This window comes from Vigna unguiculata, chromosome 7, assembly GCF_004118075.2.
Source record: "Vigna unguiculata cultivar IT97K-499-35 chromosome 7, ASM411807v1, whole genome shotgun sequence".
Classification (NCBI taxonomy): domain Eukaryota; kingdom Viridiplantae; phylum Streptophyta; class Magnoliopsida; order Fabales; family Fabaceae; genus Vigna; species Vigna unguiculata.
The window spans coordinates 33,061,114-33,075,662 of NC_040285.1; the positions used below are offsets into that span (position 1 = coordinate 33,061,114).

The 14,549-nt window shown below is 28.4% G+C and overlaps 1 protein-coding gene across 2 annotated transcripts; it reads right to left on the bottom strand.

Annotated features, from left to right (window-relative positions):
- Positions 1 to 3,767: 3,767 nt before the first annotated feature.
- Positions 3,768 to 8,425, bottom strand: LOC114189533 (protein-tyrosine-phosphatase PTP1). Of its 2 annotated transcripts, none has more exons than XR_003605688.1 (9): positions 8,080 to 8,425; positions 7,904 to 8,000; positions 7,740 to 7,822; positions 7,486 to 7,626; positions 7,250 to 7,384; positions 5,930 to 6,078; positions 5,687 to 5,823; positions 4,243 to 4,312; positions 3,768 to 4,058 (listed from the first exon to the last, which is right to left on the bottom strand). XR_003605688.1 is itself a non-coding variant. In XM_028078121.1 (9 exons), exons 1-8 carry the CDS (start codon positions 8,266 to 8,268, stop codon positions 4,247 to 4,249), a joined length of 1,002 nt encoding a protein of 333 aa, XP_027933922.1. In that variant the 5' UTR covers positions 8,269 to 8,424; the 3' UTR covers positions 3,768 to 4,058; positions 4,243 to 4,246. The 2 variants fall into 2 exon arrangements, 1 of the variants encoding a protein (XP_027933922.1); XM_028078121.1 differs by having other exon boundaries at positions 5,687 to 5,828; positions 8,080 to 8,424.
- Between the last annotated feature and the right edge of the window lie 6,124 nt (positions 8,426 to 14,549).

Here is a 14,549-nt window from a genome sequence, read left to right on the forward strand (position 1 = left end):
AAGTTAGATTAGACTGAAAAAATTTTATTTTTTTAAGAATGGATTGAACTGAACCCGAATTTATTCAACTCACAGGTTTGAATTAGGTTGAAAGTGGGTTGACTCATAACCCACCAATAATAATACTATTAATTTTCTTATAATTAAAAAAATATAATTATTTACTACTCCTAATTATATAGATTCACAATTTGATATTTTTAAATACTAAGATATTGTTAAATAAAATTTAAATAATTTGAACGTTTGATTTATTTATCAAACTATATATATTGATACTATAACTTTTAATTGTTATCTTTATCATACATAATATTTCAAAAGGTAAAAAAAACATTCGTAAGTAAACTAATTCACTAACCTACTAAGAAATGAGTTAGATTCAATTAATTTTTTTAATTTAATTCGAATGAGCTAATCCAAATTGAATTGACTCGTATTGACAATCTATATATCGTACAAATATTTGTTTAATAGTATTTTGCTTGCACGTTAATCATTTCTTTGTATAATACAATGATTATATATAAATATTTATTGGTGATCGGAACTTATATCATTAAAAGAAGACAAATTATTTTATAAAATAAATAAAAAACTTAAATATCCAAACATTTATATATACTTCATTACATATCAGAATACTCAATTTTAAGTATGTCAATAAATATAAATAAGCTAAAAAAATAAAAGAATAAAGATAGTTTAACCTACCTTTTTTATCCACTTTTAACCCATTTCTTTAATTATCATTAGATTATCTATTTTGATTCTCTCAAATGATGTGATGTGATGATCTAATGGTAATTGAAATAGTGAATTAAAAGTGAGTTAAAAAAAGTGGGTTAAAATATCATTGTCCAAAATAAAATTTGAAATTAGTTTTCATCTTCTACATTTCCTTCATCTTGAATAAATCTTTAAATGTTAGTTATTGTTGATAAAATTAAGTTTAACTTCTTGTGCGAGAAATAATTTGTATTTATATGACAAAAATAGGTAAATAATGTGATCTGGACAGCAACATTATGTTGTTGTTGAACGAAAAATACTGCATATAACACCTCTTCCAATACAGAATCGAAAAGTAGTTCATTAATTTTTTTTGAGAAAAATAAAATTGATTTGGATGATTTGGAAGGGGAAGTAGGAAAAGTTGTGAGCTCATCTCTCCTCTAACAAAAATTAACTAAAAAATATATATAATTTTTGGAAAACTAATCCCCTCTTCCATTTCCAACAAGCACAATACTTTTAATTTAACTGATAAAAAAAACTTTTAAGTTCATTAATATGCCTTTAATAATCACATCAATTTGTAAAATGCAAAGTAACGGAATTGTTTTATTAAAGTTATTGATTAAAAAATAATTTTTAAAAGAAAAAATACAATGAAAAAGTAATAAAGTTCCATACAGTTTTGCTTGGGATATTTTGAGAATTTTTTAATGCTAGAATAGAAAATAAACTTTCATGGTACATTTTTTTTTTCTAAAATGGGATTACAATATTTTCTGTGTTTGGATTAATCAACCCATCTCCATCTCCACAAGTGATTGTGGGGGAATGAAAAGAAGATTTTCACCATCCTCAATTCACATCCAAAACACACAAACATGTATATATTAAAATTCTCATTTAACTAAGATCACAAAAAAACGTAGTATATAAAAATGTATTTTTGTAATTTTCTACTGTTTTGAACTGTAGTATATAACTCCTTTTTTTTTACCTACTTAGAAATCACTTTTGTATCCTTGGATTCTAAAATGTATTTGGCTCCACCTGGTGAAATAACGAGTCTACGTTGGTTTTTGCCGTGAAAAACAAAAGTAATTGAAGAGGACAATCCAAATGCACGGTTAAATCTTTCAGTGTAGGTTAAGCTTTTCAGTTGTCTTAAGCATGTAAATTTTCTGAAAACTATAACTACTCATATTCCAACGTATTAAAGCAACTTGTTAGACACTTTCTTGTGCGAAAGCTTGTTGAAATTTCAAGGAAATTTCTTAAGCATGGATGAAAAACCAAACGAAAAAATGGAAAGAAAAACTATATGCAATGAACATAAAAGCAGCTCTTGTCGGTTTGTAAAATCCCAAATGGCTTCAGATTTTTGCTTGTTAAGGTAAGCAGGGAAAAAATGCATCTTTAGTCTTGACCGATGGGTGCTAATATTTGTTTATTTTCATATATAGCCATTGACAAACACCCATTTAGAAGCTTCAAAACTTGTCTGAACTAGCTATTCAAATGATATGGTAATTTTTCATTAAAAAAGAAGTTTTCCAAAATGGTTTGGTAGTTCTTTAAATAGTTAAAAAAACTGCATGAACCTCACTAGGGAACCCCTAAAAGCATCATTACCTAAGGAGTAGAGTGGCATCCTGTAAATTAAGGTTGGTCAACTTGTAGGAAATGCAAACAAACAAGGACTCATTGATTAGGTTTCAGCTACAGTACCTAATCATTCCCCTGATGGATATGTAGCATAAACTAATCATTGCAGTGAGAACTTAGATGGCTAAATGAACATATTCAACTTCAGTGAGATGTTGTGATTAGATTTATGCTATGAATATGGTAGGATACTGACAGAAAAAACAAGAAAAGGATTGTAAGGAAGCTGGAAAATGAGTCTTTGAATATGTTAGTCATTAAGCACTTATGTTCCATAAACAAAATTGTATTAGTATGATGACCAGGGTAATCATATTTCTTAAATTTTAATTAGCAATAAACGAACCCAAGTACTGTAGATTAAAGTTTAAGAATAGCATTCAGTTCAGCCAAATTCATAAATATCATTAAAGCTAATGCTTCAGACTCGGCTAAAAGTACAAATTTTTTATATTCAAAATGTACTTAAACTATCTTATATAAATTATTTGATACTTTTATAAATCATCATAGAAACTTTACTAAGATAAATTTTAAATAAGTCAGACGAATTCTAAAGTTATTTTCAGTAATTCTTTCATATCCTTAGACAAATGTTCTTATATCATAATATATAAGTTCAAAAAAAGTTGTAAATAAATTATTCCAAATAAGTTTTCAAAAAATGACAAGCTATTCTCAACTTATTTTAGTAACCACTTTAGGACACTATAAAAATGGCTCATAACTCAAACGATTTAGCCTTATTTTTCCGTCTATTAAAATACAACTCATACATAGGTGCTTATAAATAAACGGGTATTCAGTATTTTTTTTATAATTAACTATTTATCCTATAAATGTTTAATTGGGATATGTTCCCAAATGGGATTAAGGTAATTAAGTACATTTTATTTTATTTAAATTAAATCATACTCATTCAATGCATACATACTTATTTGTTCTTGTAACAAAATAGAATTTGCATTCTTGTTAATGTGGGCGTATTATTACACTTTTTTTTTTTCACTAGAGCTCGTATTTACAATAATTTTATTATTATTTAATGGTAATAATATTTTGAATTTAATAGTTATGCACTATCTATGTAAACAGATTCACACTGCCAATTAATCAGAAATCATCGTTAATAAGATTTTTAAGACAATACTTGCTAAAAATAAACTTATAATATATAATACTGTGATTGTATGACTGCTTTATGCTGTCAACGCAAGGTTTATTTTTCTAATATTTTTCTTTTCTTGAACGTTAACTAAATATAAATATGCACAAATAAATAACCCGATAAATTTGCTAATACTCTTTGATCTCAGCTCAAGTTGACTAACCTTGAGACTTAAGCACATAAAATGGGATTACTTAACTTCAGTAGGGCAATGGACTTTTGATTATTGCAGCCATTAATAATTATGCCATTCTGTTCAACAATGTAATTCTAACAATATAACCAAAAGGATGCTAATATCTGTGAGCTTTCCCCTGCCTGCAATTATACATGAAAAGCTAGAGAATAATAGAGTCAAATTCATAAAATATCCAGAATGCTAGTGTTTCAGTGTCAGCTGCCGGGAGACATAAGCATTGCATGAACCAAAAAAAAGGTCGAAGAATTGGAAGTTAGCTTCAAAATGAGGCAAACAGCTTTCCTTCCAGCTCTGGATTTAGATCACACAAAACACAGCAATTCGTCAAGCTAGCAAAATAAAAACTTTGAAAAGGGTATAGCAGAATTAAAGAATAGAGGAAAACTCAAACAATCCTATCAAGTATAAAAAGAATTTGAGGACCTAAAATATTTATACCATCTGAAAAACTAGAAAAGAAAGTAGAAGTACGTACCCTTCTACCGTTGAGATACAAGGTCTTCCAGTTCATCTATGATAGCTTTATAGCAGAAAATGTACTGATCCTGATAAAGTGAGAATCACCAAAAGGTTCAACTAGTAAGCATATAGAAGAAAAGGGCCAGACGATAATAATAACAATACTTATGGTTTATGATTACAAATTATGGGGATGGAGGGAAGGAATATCAGGTTAACTGAGGTCTCCTCAGCCAAAAACCCTACTGGACTGAAGAATACAATGTCATCTTCCTTAAGATTTTCTTCGATTACATTAATCTCGTCTCTTGTTCTTAAAAATTATAGAAATTTTCCTTATCTTTGATTTTTGGTCTGTTAGGAGGGTACATGTCTATACAAAACTTTAGTCGGTGGTATTTATCTGATCAGAATTTGAAACAGGTCATTTAATTTCTGACAGAAAGCTAGAAATAAATTTCCAATGCCCCTAAGCTCAAAGATTAAAAAAAAAACATTGCATAAAATATTTGTGCTAGAAGTACTGAATACAATTGTGTCATGAAGAATCACAATAGTGTTGGGAGATTAGGCTCAAAAAGATAGTTTCAATTCCATAAGTTCAATGGCACTTTTTGGTGGAAAATGCATGAATTGTCATAACTTGAACTCACAGACAGTACATTAGTTCTTGATAGTTGTCAACCGTATCTTAATTGTCGTGTGCTTCTATCTCGATTGTCCATTCAACACTAGTTTTTTTATTTGATGGAAAAATGTTTTTTGCTGAGTGTGTTCAAGACCATGTAAATTAATTTTCCAAATTTATTTCTCTTCTTATTATTCTTAGTTTGAGAGCAAGTCGTACCCTATCTTATTTCTTAGAGTACTTATGTCGATTGGTAGAGCCTCCACAAGTTCATTTCTTTTTTGCCTTAATTACCTCTATATTCCACGTGAAGAATAGTAATAGGAGCATTGATCCTAGTAATAAACTAGTTGATAGAACACACTTCTCATGTAATTAAAAAAACAGGGATGGATACTTTCGAAGGAGGACTCAGTTCCTCAACAGAGAGTTTGATTACATCATATCTAGCCTAGTTCCTTGCAACAATCTGCCTTCATTACCATCAAAATGTTACTATTATTAGGAGTTCCAATGTGGGCAACACAATATTCCTTTTTTTCTAAACATATAGGAATTGATAGATTCTCCATTGAAGGAGAATGAGTTCTTTCAAACTTCTAATTTATACATCCTTGCCTAGCCAGCTAGCCTAGTTCATCGAGATAATCTGCCTTCTCTACCATCAAACAAAACAATACACCACACCATCACTGTTTTATATTTCAAAAGCTCCTGTGTTTTTATTAAGAAATGGAACTTGACTAACAAGCAGCACACCTAAATCTTGCCATTCAAAAAATCAGTATATTCATTAGTCGTACTTAAATATTAAATCAACAAATCTTGATACCTGGGTCTGAACCATTCCAATACGCTGGGCCCTGAACACAGCTACTGTGTTAGCAATATCCACAGCAGACATATCACCAGCAAGTATTCTCTGAATTGTGTTGTGAATTGTGCAATATGTTCCAGTTCTACCAATACCTGCACTGAGTGATAGAGTTTGTCTCAGACATACGTACACGTGATTTATTGTCATCGTCACTGCCATAAAGTGAATAAACACAGAAAAAGAAGGAACGAAATGAACCTGCAGTGGACCACTATTGGACCAAGGTTTGGTGGTAAATGGTATAATCTTTTCAAAATTTCACGCACAGCTAATGTATCTTTGGGAACTCCGTGGTCAGGCCATTCGGGATACTGAATATGCAAAACAGATATTGGAGCATCTTCTACCTGCAACAATAGATAAAGATTAGCATGAAACAAGATGCAATAAACATTGAAGATATAGAGAAATTGAGTGCATTCCAAAATTATAACAAAAAATTGTGATGTTTTTTTCTTCTTTTTATAGAAAAGGAAAGTTTGCAAGGGGGAAAATATGATATATTGCAGTAAGGTAAACCCCAGATATATAGCTTGGGATGAATAATATTTCAGGTTAGTATACATAATACAATTGCCCCCATCAACCTAAAAACCAAATTAACAACTAAAAAATAGTTTTCCATCAATCAATGCCAGATGGGTTTCGATCAATGGTTTCTTTCAAGTTTCTTGTGCCTATATAACTCAACACCAAATTGCCATCTTAAGACCACGAAAATAAAATATTAATAAAACAAAATAGATACCCTCCACCCAAGTTCACTTGATATGCAGAACATTTAAAAAACAAAAAGATTAAAGGTTATCGTTATGGAATTTTTATCTTGGTGCAAAAGAAATTAAATTTGAAAAAAATGGAAGAATATACAACCAAGGACAGGAAAAAAAAAAACTCCAAATTAGAAAAAACTAACAAATCGAAAGAAGGTTTATTTTTTATACTTATGTTATTTCTCCTTCCAGATAACTTTGCAAAGCTTTGTGTTATTATAGTTAGAAGGGTGTCATTTATTTCATGTTGATAAAAGTTCCCATCGTTATTTTTCTTAAAATATTTGAAGAGTACACAAAAGAATACCCTAAACTTCCAAAAACAAAACTAAGAGTCAACTGCTATATTTTAACCATAATCTAGTTCTAGAACCACCATCCCTGGCAAAGCATGAGCACAATCCACCATTTCATTAAACTTCCAAGTTAAATTTGTAGTGGCCTCTCAGGTTCTAGTGTTAACATAGTTGAGAGATATATTATTATTAAGGAGAGAACTCAGTTTAAGCATTAAAGTGAAGGCTATCTAAGAAAATTTCTGATATCCTAGGGTTTAGAGTAGGTATGTTTATAGCAATACAATTACAAAAGGGCCAAGAATTAGATGAAATAATAGTTTTCAACAGAAGGGGACCTCTTCCTGAATCTCACATCCTCCCATCTACAAACTAGTACCCGTGCCAATCTGTAAAGAAAGATATATAGTCTGAATGTCACAACCATTACAAGAGGAAAATCATCTGACCTCTCTATGGTTCACCTCTAAAAGGCGCAGCACCAATGAAGTTTCAGTAGTGTTCACCCATTTACCAATAACAGAAATATTACCAACTTCTCGAGGTCCATCCTCCGCTTGAAAATAATCTCCACACTTTACCATCTATAGAGAAAGTAAAAGAAAACGTAATTAAAAAAATACAACGAGGAAGAAAAAACTCAATATGTTAGTGCATAGGCTAGGAAGGGCCAAGTGACAAGTACCTTATAATTATCCACCAACCTTGTAAGCATGATAATTGCAGGGCAGCGATATTGAATAATCATCTCCCAGAAATCTTCATAAGTATGTGGAAGTGGACCTTGTGTGGCAATAAACTGTGACACGTTTCCAGAGGAGGAGGTCTGCATAATACATTGAAGAGGCATATGCAAGCCAATTTAACTATCTATCTAATCCCTCTAAGTCTCCTTGCACAACAGTTATTTAATTAAAAGCACATTAAATAAGTTTATACCGAGACCAAGCTTGCATTGATATACCCCTGTGCCGCAGGTCTATAATCCGAACTCGATCTGAGAACAACCCTGTTATTGTCAACTGAAACAAGAAGTGACAAAATTCAATTTCTTTTCCCGAAAATAAAACAATAATCCAATAAACCCTCGGCAACAAATTTACATGGCAAAACGTCCGTGTATCTGTTTTTGTTCAAATTGACGCCGTCAAGAGCGACGGTGCATCTTCTCCTCATCTCACTCGGCGTTATTCTGTTTGCCTGAAACCGCAACACAACACGGTGCGTTGAATCTTAGTGTGTTTGATATGAGAACAATGAATTAGGTTAGGGTGCGAACCTGCAAGTGTGCAAACTCCCGAGTGATGGTGTGAGGAGCCTGGAGTTTGTCCTTCAAAAGGTTGAGGGCTTGGGTGCAGAGGCTGACCTGATCCGCAGTGAGGGTGATCGGGGAGGGGCTATCGGGCGAGAAATTGAAATTCTCGGGAGGTGGTGCGGAGGAGGAAGTGGTGGTGGGGTTGCCGTCCATGGTGGATCTCCGGCGGGGACGAGAGCGAGTAGCGACGAGGTTCCCCAGCTCCAGCTACGGTGTATTCCTCACTTCACTGCAGTGGAGTTGACCTGACGCAATAACAGAATGCGCTGCTTACGATTCGTTTTTCCATTTTTATTAGACTGAAAATGAATGGCGTTATTGAATTTATATTGCCTCTCTAATTTGATTTCTGAAAAACAACTAAATTAAGAAAAAGAAAAAAGATCTTGAAACTTTAACATATGTCTTTCGTGTTACTTTTTTTGTAATCTTTGTTTTCATGTCTCACGTATTCCTTTCTAGATATGGCAACGGGTTGGGTCGGGTCGGGTACGGATAGTGTCTACCCGCAATCCGATCTACCAAAAGAAAAATTTGTTTGTTATCCGTTCGTTTATTCGTTGGGTATCCGCTTAAAAAATATTCGTGAATATTTTTAAAATCTGCGGGTACCCGTGGATACCTGATACCCACAAATATTTAAATAAATATGTATTTTATAAATTTTTTAATATAAAATTATAAAAATAAAATATAAATTAAATTAAGTTTTAATTATAATTATAATTGGGGTTAAATATCTTTTTTGTCCCTCAAGTTTCAATGAAATTTGGAATTAGTCTCTCTTCAAAATTTTTGACCAATTTAGTCTTTTATCTTTAGAAATGCGTGAATTTAGTCCTTTTAACCAACTTTTGTTAAGTTTAGCTGACGTTTCAAGCGCATTTTATGATAATATTTGAATTGTTTACACCGTTTGATACATTTTTTCTTCAATAGTAACTCGAATATTATCATAAAATGCGTTTAAAATATCAAATAAACTTAACAAAATTTGGTAAGAAAGACTAAATCCACATATTTTTAAAGATGAAATTGGTATAAAGTTTCAAAGAGAGACTAATTCCAAAATTCACCAAAACTTAAGGGACCAAAAACATATTTAACCCTTATAATTATAATTAAATTTGACATAATAAAATATACTATTACTTCTAATTTCAATTAAATTTAACTTAATAAAATAAAATTAAATTTTAATTTTTTGCGGGTAATGGGTACCCGCAAATACGGATAGTATGATACCCGTACCCAACCGTTTATAAGCGGGTATTAAAATACTCGTTACCCACTACCCGCAGGTAATAAATACTCACGGGTAATAATTATCCGTCATGAATTTTATCCGCAGATATCCACGGGTACGGGTATTTTTGTCATCCCTATTCCTATCTTTAAAACTGGATTAGGAAGCCATCTGTTAGAAATAAATTTTTGTACAACGAATTTTAACACAGAAATTGAAAATAAATAAAATATAATATTTCAAACTCAATTACGTTTAAAACATATTTGGTATTTAAATAAATAATTGAATTACGTAATAACACGATATTTAAATTTATTATGACTTGATTATAAAAATAAATTAATTATTTTTTAAATGAATTAATTTTAAATTTATCAAAATATAAAAACTAATAATATAGTAGTTCTAATATTTATTTATTTTATAAATGAAACTTAAATTTAAATAATAAATATAATAATATTTATATGATAAATAATAAAGTTTTGTCGGACTAAAAAAATTTTGAATAAATATTTGTCTGACATAAAAATATTAAAATGTAAAATAAAAATAATTTAAAAAATTATTTTTTATATAATTATAAAATAAAAATACACAATAATTTTAATAATTGATATCTACAAATTAAATTTTAATTATTATTATTATAAAGTAATTTAATATGTAATTACTTTAATTATTTTAATTTAATATATTAAAAAAGTTAACAAAATATAATATAAAATTTATACAAATAATTAATTTAGTTTCAATTTAAAAAGAGATATCATTGTTCCATTTTTAAAAAATTGAAAATGAATAATATATATATATATATATATATTTATTGAATTTAATATAATAATGATATTTGATATTAATATTAATACGTGGAATTTATAGTGTCATGTGACACATTACATATGTGGACAATGATTTTTATTTTTTTAAAAAAAATTAAAAAGTTAATTATTTAAAAAAATGGAGATCCTAGTTCATATGTATTTAGCATTATTAATAAGGTAATAACAGGAATTAACTAATTGAGTTAATTTTAAACTTAGATTGAAATAAAAATTGAGTTCAAACTTTTCAATCATACTTAGAACGAGTAATTAAACATGTATAAAAATGATTGTTGGGCCATGTAAGTCATATGAATGTGGTCAGATCCTAGGATTTTACAAAAACATTTCTTACAAATAAAAACACTTGTCAAAAACTTTCAATAAACCAAAACAAGTACAGATTGGGCTATACAAGGCACCCAAGTCATTCTATCGGCCCACTAAAGAAACAATCTTACACTTATTTAAGCTTCAATAAAATATAACCCACATCACTCATTTAATATTAGGTGGACTATTTATTTAATTCAATATAAATTATTCTAATTACTTAATTTAATTTTTGACTAAGATATCGATACACATGATTATAAATCCTTAATAAGCAACATTTTCAACATTTAAAGTTACTCATTCTTTTACATTATGTTTTCAAAACTAATTAATATAATTTCTTTCAGTGATGTCAAAATACAATTGCAGCACAACCATTCATACTATTAAATAGAATGGTAAAAAAAGTAAACAAAATACTTCTTTATTTATTTAAAGATAAAATAAAATGAAAAGATAATATTTCATATATCATCTCCTTTTAATTCCTTACCGATTTCAAAAGAAATTATGTGTTATAGCAAATAAATAGCTTGGGAGCACCATGAGTTCAAGACTCAAAGTATTAGGTTGTTTATGACACTGAGGAAAGAAGATGAAACGGTTACACTGAAAAACTGAAAAGACATTCTACATCGATTGGCTTAGATACGACATAGTAACACAGCTTTTACATTGAGAGTTTAGAAGACAACAATTCTTATGATAGGATATGCACCGTATGGCCTACCGTCATTCCTAACTAGATCATCGTGAGACGGTCCAAAGACAAACAGTCACAGACCGTCCGTTACAGACAGATAATTCTTTGGGTTGTTGATGTAGCCATCTGTAGTTGGTTTTCTCTCATTTTTTTAGCTATAGTTTACACATGTATATGGTTTTTTTGCACACATGATTTAAATTGAATAGATTAGTATACTATTATAGGAATATAATGATATGTTATGTTTGTGAATCAAGATATTGATAAAAAGTTAGTAATTTCTGAAGTGTTATAGATTATTCAATTTTATTTAAGGAGCACAAGATGGAACGAAAGGGGAGCAAATAATTTTATTTTTTACTTAGTAAATTTTGGATTTGACATGAAATTTGATTATTGAGTTGAACATTAATGAATTATGATGAATTGGTTTTTTGTAAAGTTAATCCAAGTTTAGAGATTTATTGTAACTTCTTTTGTAGGATTAATATGCTTGACTAAATGAACATTTGGATTGGTTTTATCTCATTACTTTAAGAATGTTATGACATGTAGAACTTGGAAAAATTAATGTTTTATCTTATTTATGTTGGAGATTGATGGATTGATCAAATTTAATTTGGTTTTAGATCAAATTTATTGATGGTGTTGAGATGTTTTGGAGTACAATCTCTAATCATATCCTTTTGTGCAAAGTACACAATTTATGTAACACAGCCACGTCTCACTGTTAGAAGAAGTATATATAAAATATATTAATAAATTCTCGTCCAACTTGTTAAATTTTCCACATGTAGACTGTCACTAATTTTCTACACAATGATTAGTCCGTATGGAATTAGTAATAAAATAGCAGAACCACTTTTCCAATTCTCACTCAAAAGTGAGTACGCGTTGGGCGACGACTTACTGGTCGTAATTGATCCGGACAAATAAATGTGACTTAGTGCTGTCTAATCAATTTATCAAACTCTAGAGTTACCAACACATTAAAATTATATCATAAAAAATTATTCATCTTTCTTCTATCCTTATTCAGTTTAAAATTAATAATATGTATTTATATAATAAAATTATTTTTTGTGTTTTTGACATTAAATGTATAATATTACATTTTCTTTGTTGTGTTTTTTATTTATTTTAAAAATATTTAATTAATATTTGAATCGATAAAAATGTACGAGTAAACTTTTTATCCAATAAATATATGATACAAATTTCATATATACTTTTTTATATGGAGTCAATAATGATGATAAATTTTTATCCTAAAAGTAAAGATTAGAAAGTAAATTTCCCACCTATTTCACCACACATTGGTGTAATGGAGAGTAACCTAAAATGAGAAAAAAGAGGACACAAAGTTCCTCCATTTGGAATTAAAGGCACACTATTCGGACACACGTGTTTTCCGTTGTAGAAACTACAAAAATAATGGACCAGAGAGGACTCCTTTAGAATGAACAACCAAATCTTCAACGTAGAGTTTATTACACGTTTCAAACAGTCAAAACGTGATATTGATTTAAAGAAACTGCGCCTAATTTCAATTTTTTTTCGTAGAAGTAGAAGACAGGAAAGACGATGAATTTACTACAAATTTATTTATGTTTATATTTTATTAAAAATATCCCTACGTTTAAAAATATAATTAAGTAGGAGTATTTAAATATTATTTTGGATATTGCTGACAATATAATCTCAGGACAAATACCCACCTGCCTACATAATATCTCATCTTTAGTTTTCAACAATGCTTCAAAAAGCAGCCTTACTTTTTCCTTGTGCAATTTTCTTTAATACAAAATGGAGGCATGCGTACTTCAAGTTTCTTTATAAGATCAGAGATCGACTTTATGTGATGATACTCATCAAAATTAACTCTTCTGGTTGAGGTCAAACATATACTGGTGAGTGAAACCTTTCCATCGTAAATTTCTCTAAAAACTTCAACTAGGAAAAAATAGTGAAATAAATTGAATTTTTGCATGATTTAAAATCAATTTATGTACTTAACTTTTGTATAAGTTGATTGCTTTTAAAAGCCCTAATTATTCTATTTTTATTATATTTTCTTACAAGCAGTATAGATAAGTATTTATAGATAATTTATCTAAAGAAAATATTTTCTTATAAATGTGTTGACAAATATAGAGAAAGAAGAATACTTATTTTCACATTCTAACTTTCAGTTTTTGTAAATTTGAATTAGTTATTATACAGTAAAATAAGTTGTATTTCTGTAAAAATTCTAAAAATATTAAATATGTTCTTCAGATGTTTTTCATCTTTTAAACTTTAAATACATTTTGTAGATATTTTATTATAGATGAAAAACCCATATAAAAAACAGTATTAAATAGTGTTCATTATGTATCTAATTAAGAGAACCTTTAATTATAAAGTTCGTATGTTAAAGTTGTTGTCGACATATATTTTTCTTTTGTCGTCATTTCTAACAAGACTTAAAAGAGTATGTTTCAATTTTAAAGAGATAAGAATTAAATGAATATATTTTTTAGAACATATTTAATCTCTTTGAAATTTTACAGGATGCAAAAAACATAATATTCATTATTATAATAGTTAAGCACACTTAATAGGAATTAATAGTAAAGTTGAAATTAAATATTTTGAAAAAAAGTATGATTTAGTTAATTTCATTACTATAATTACATTAACTTATAAAATATATTCCAAAGTTAAAACGTATGTTATATATATATATATATATATATATATATATATATATATATATATATATATATATATATATATATATATATATATATATATATATATATATATATATATATATATATATATATATGTTAATGTATATAATACTTTTCTCAAATTTCTCTATTTTTATTGTCATAGTACTTATACAAAATATACTACCTGATTTAATAATTTCAAATAATTCGATAATTTTAATAAACTTTCTTAATACTAGCGAAAAAAATAAAGACGTTCTCAGTTCTCACTTTTTTTTAAGTTTAAAAAATAATCTATGTTAATATTAGATACTGGAATAAAAAGATAAAATAAAATAAAATCATTTAAAATACGTTTTATTTTGTCTTAAAAAGAGAAAAAAAACATAAATTTTCTGGTAGAAAAGATAGCTATATATAATGTGTCTTATATATTAAAAAAGATAATTATGATAAAAAATAAATTTCAAAAGTGTATTAAATTGTAAATTTTCATTATAAATTATTGTAGATGTTATTTATATAGAAATACAAAATCATACTTGAATTTTAAGGAAACTAATTTTTTATTTAATCTTAAAAAACACAAATTGTTTTCT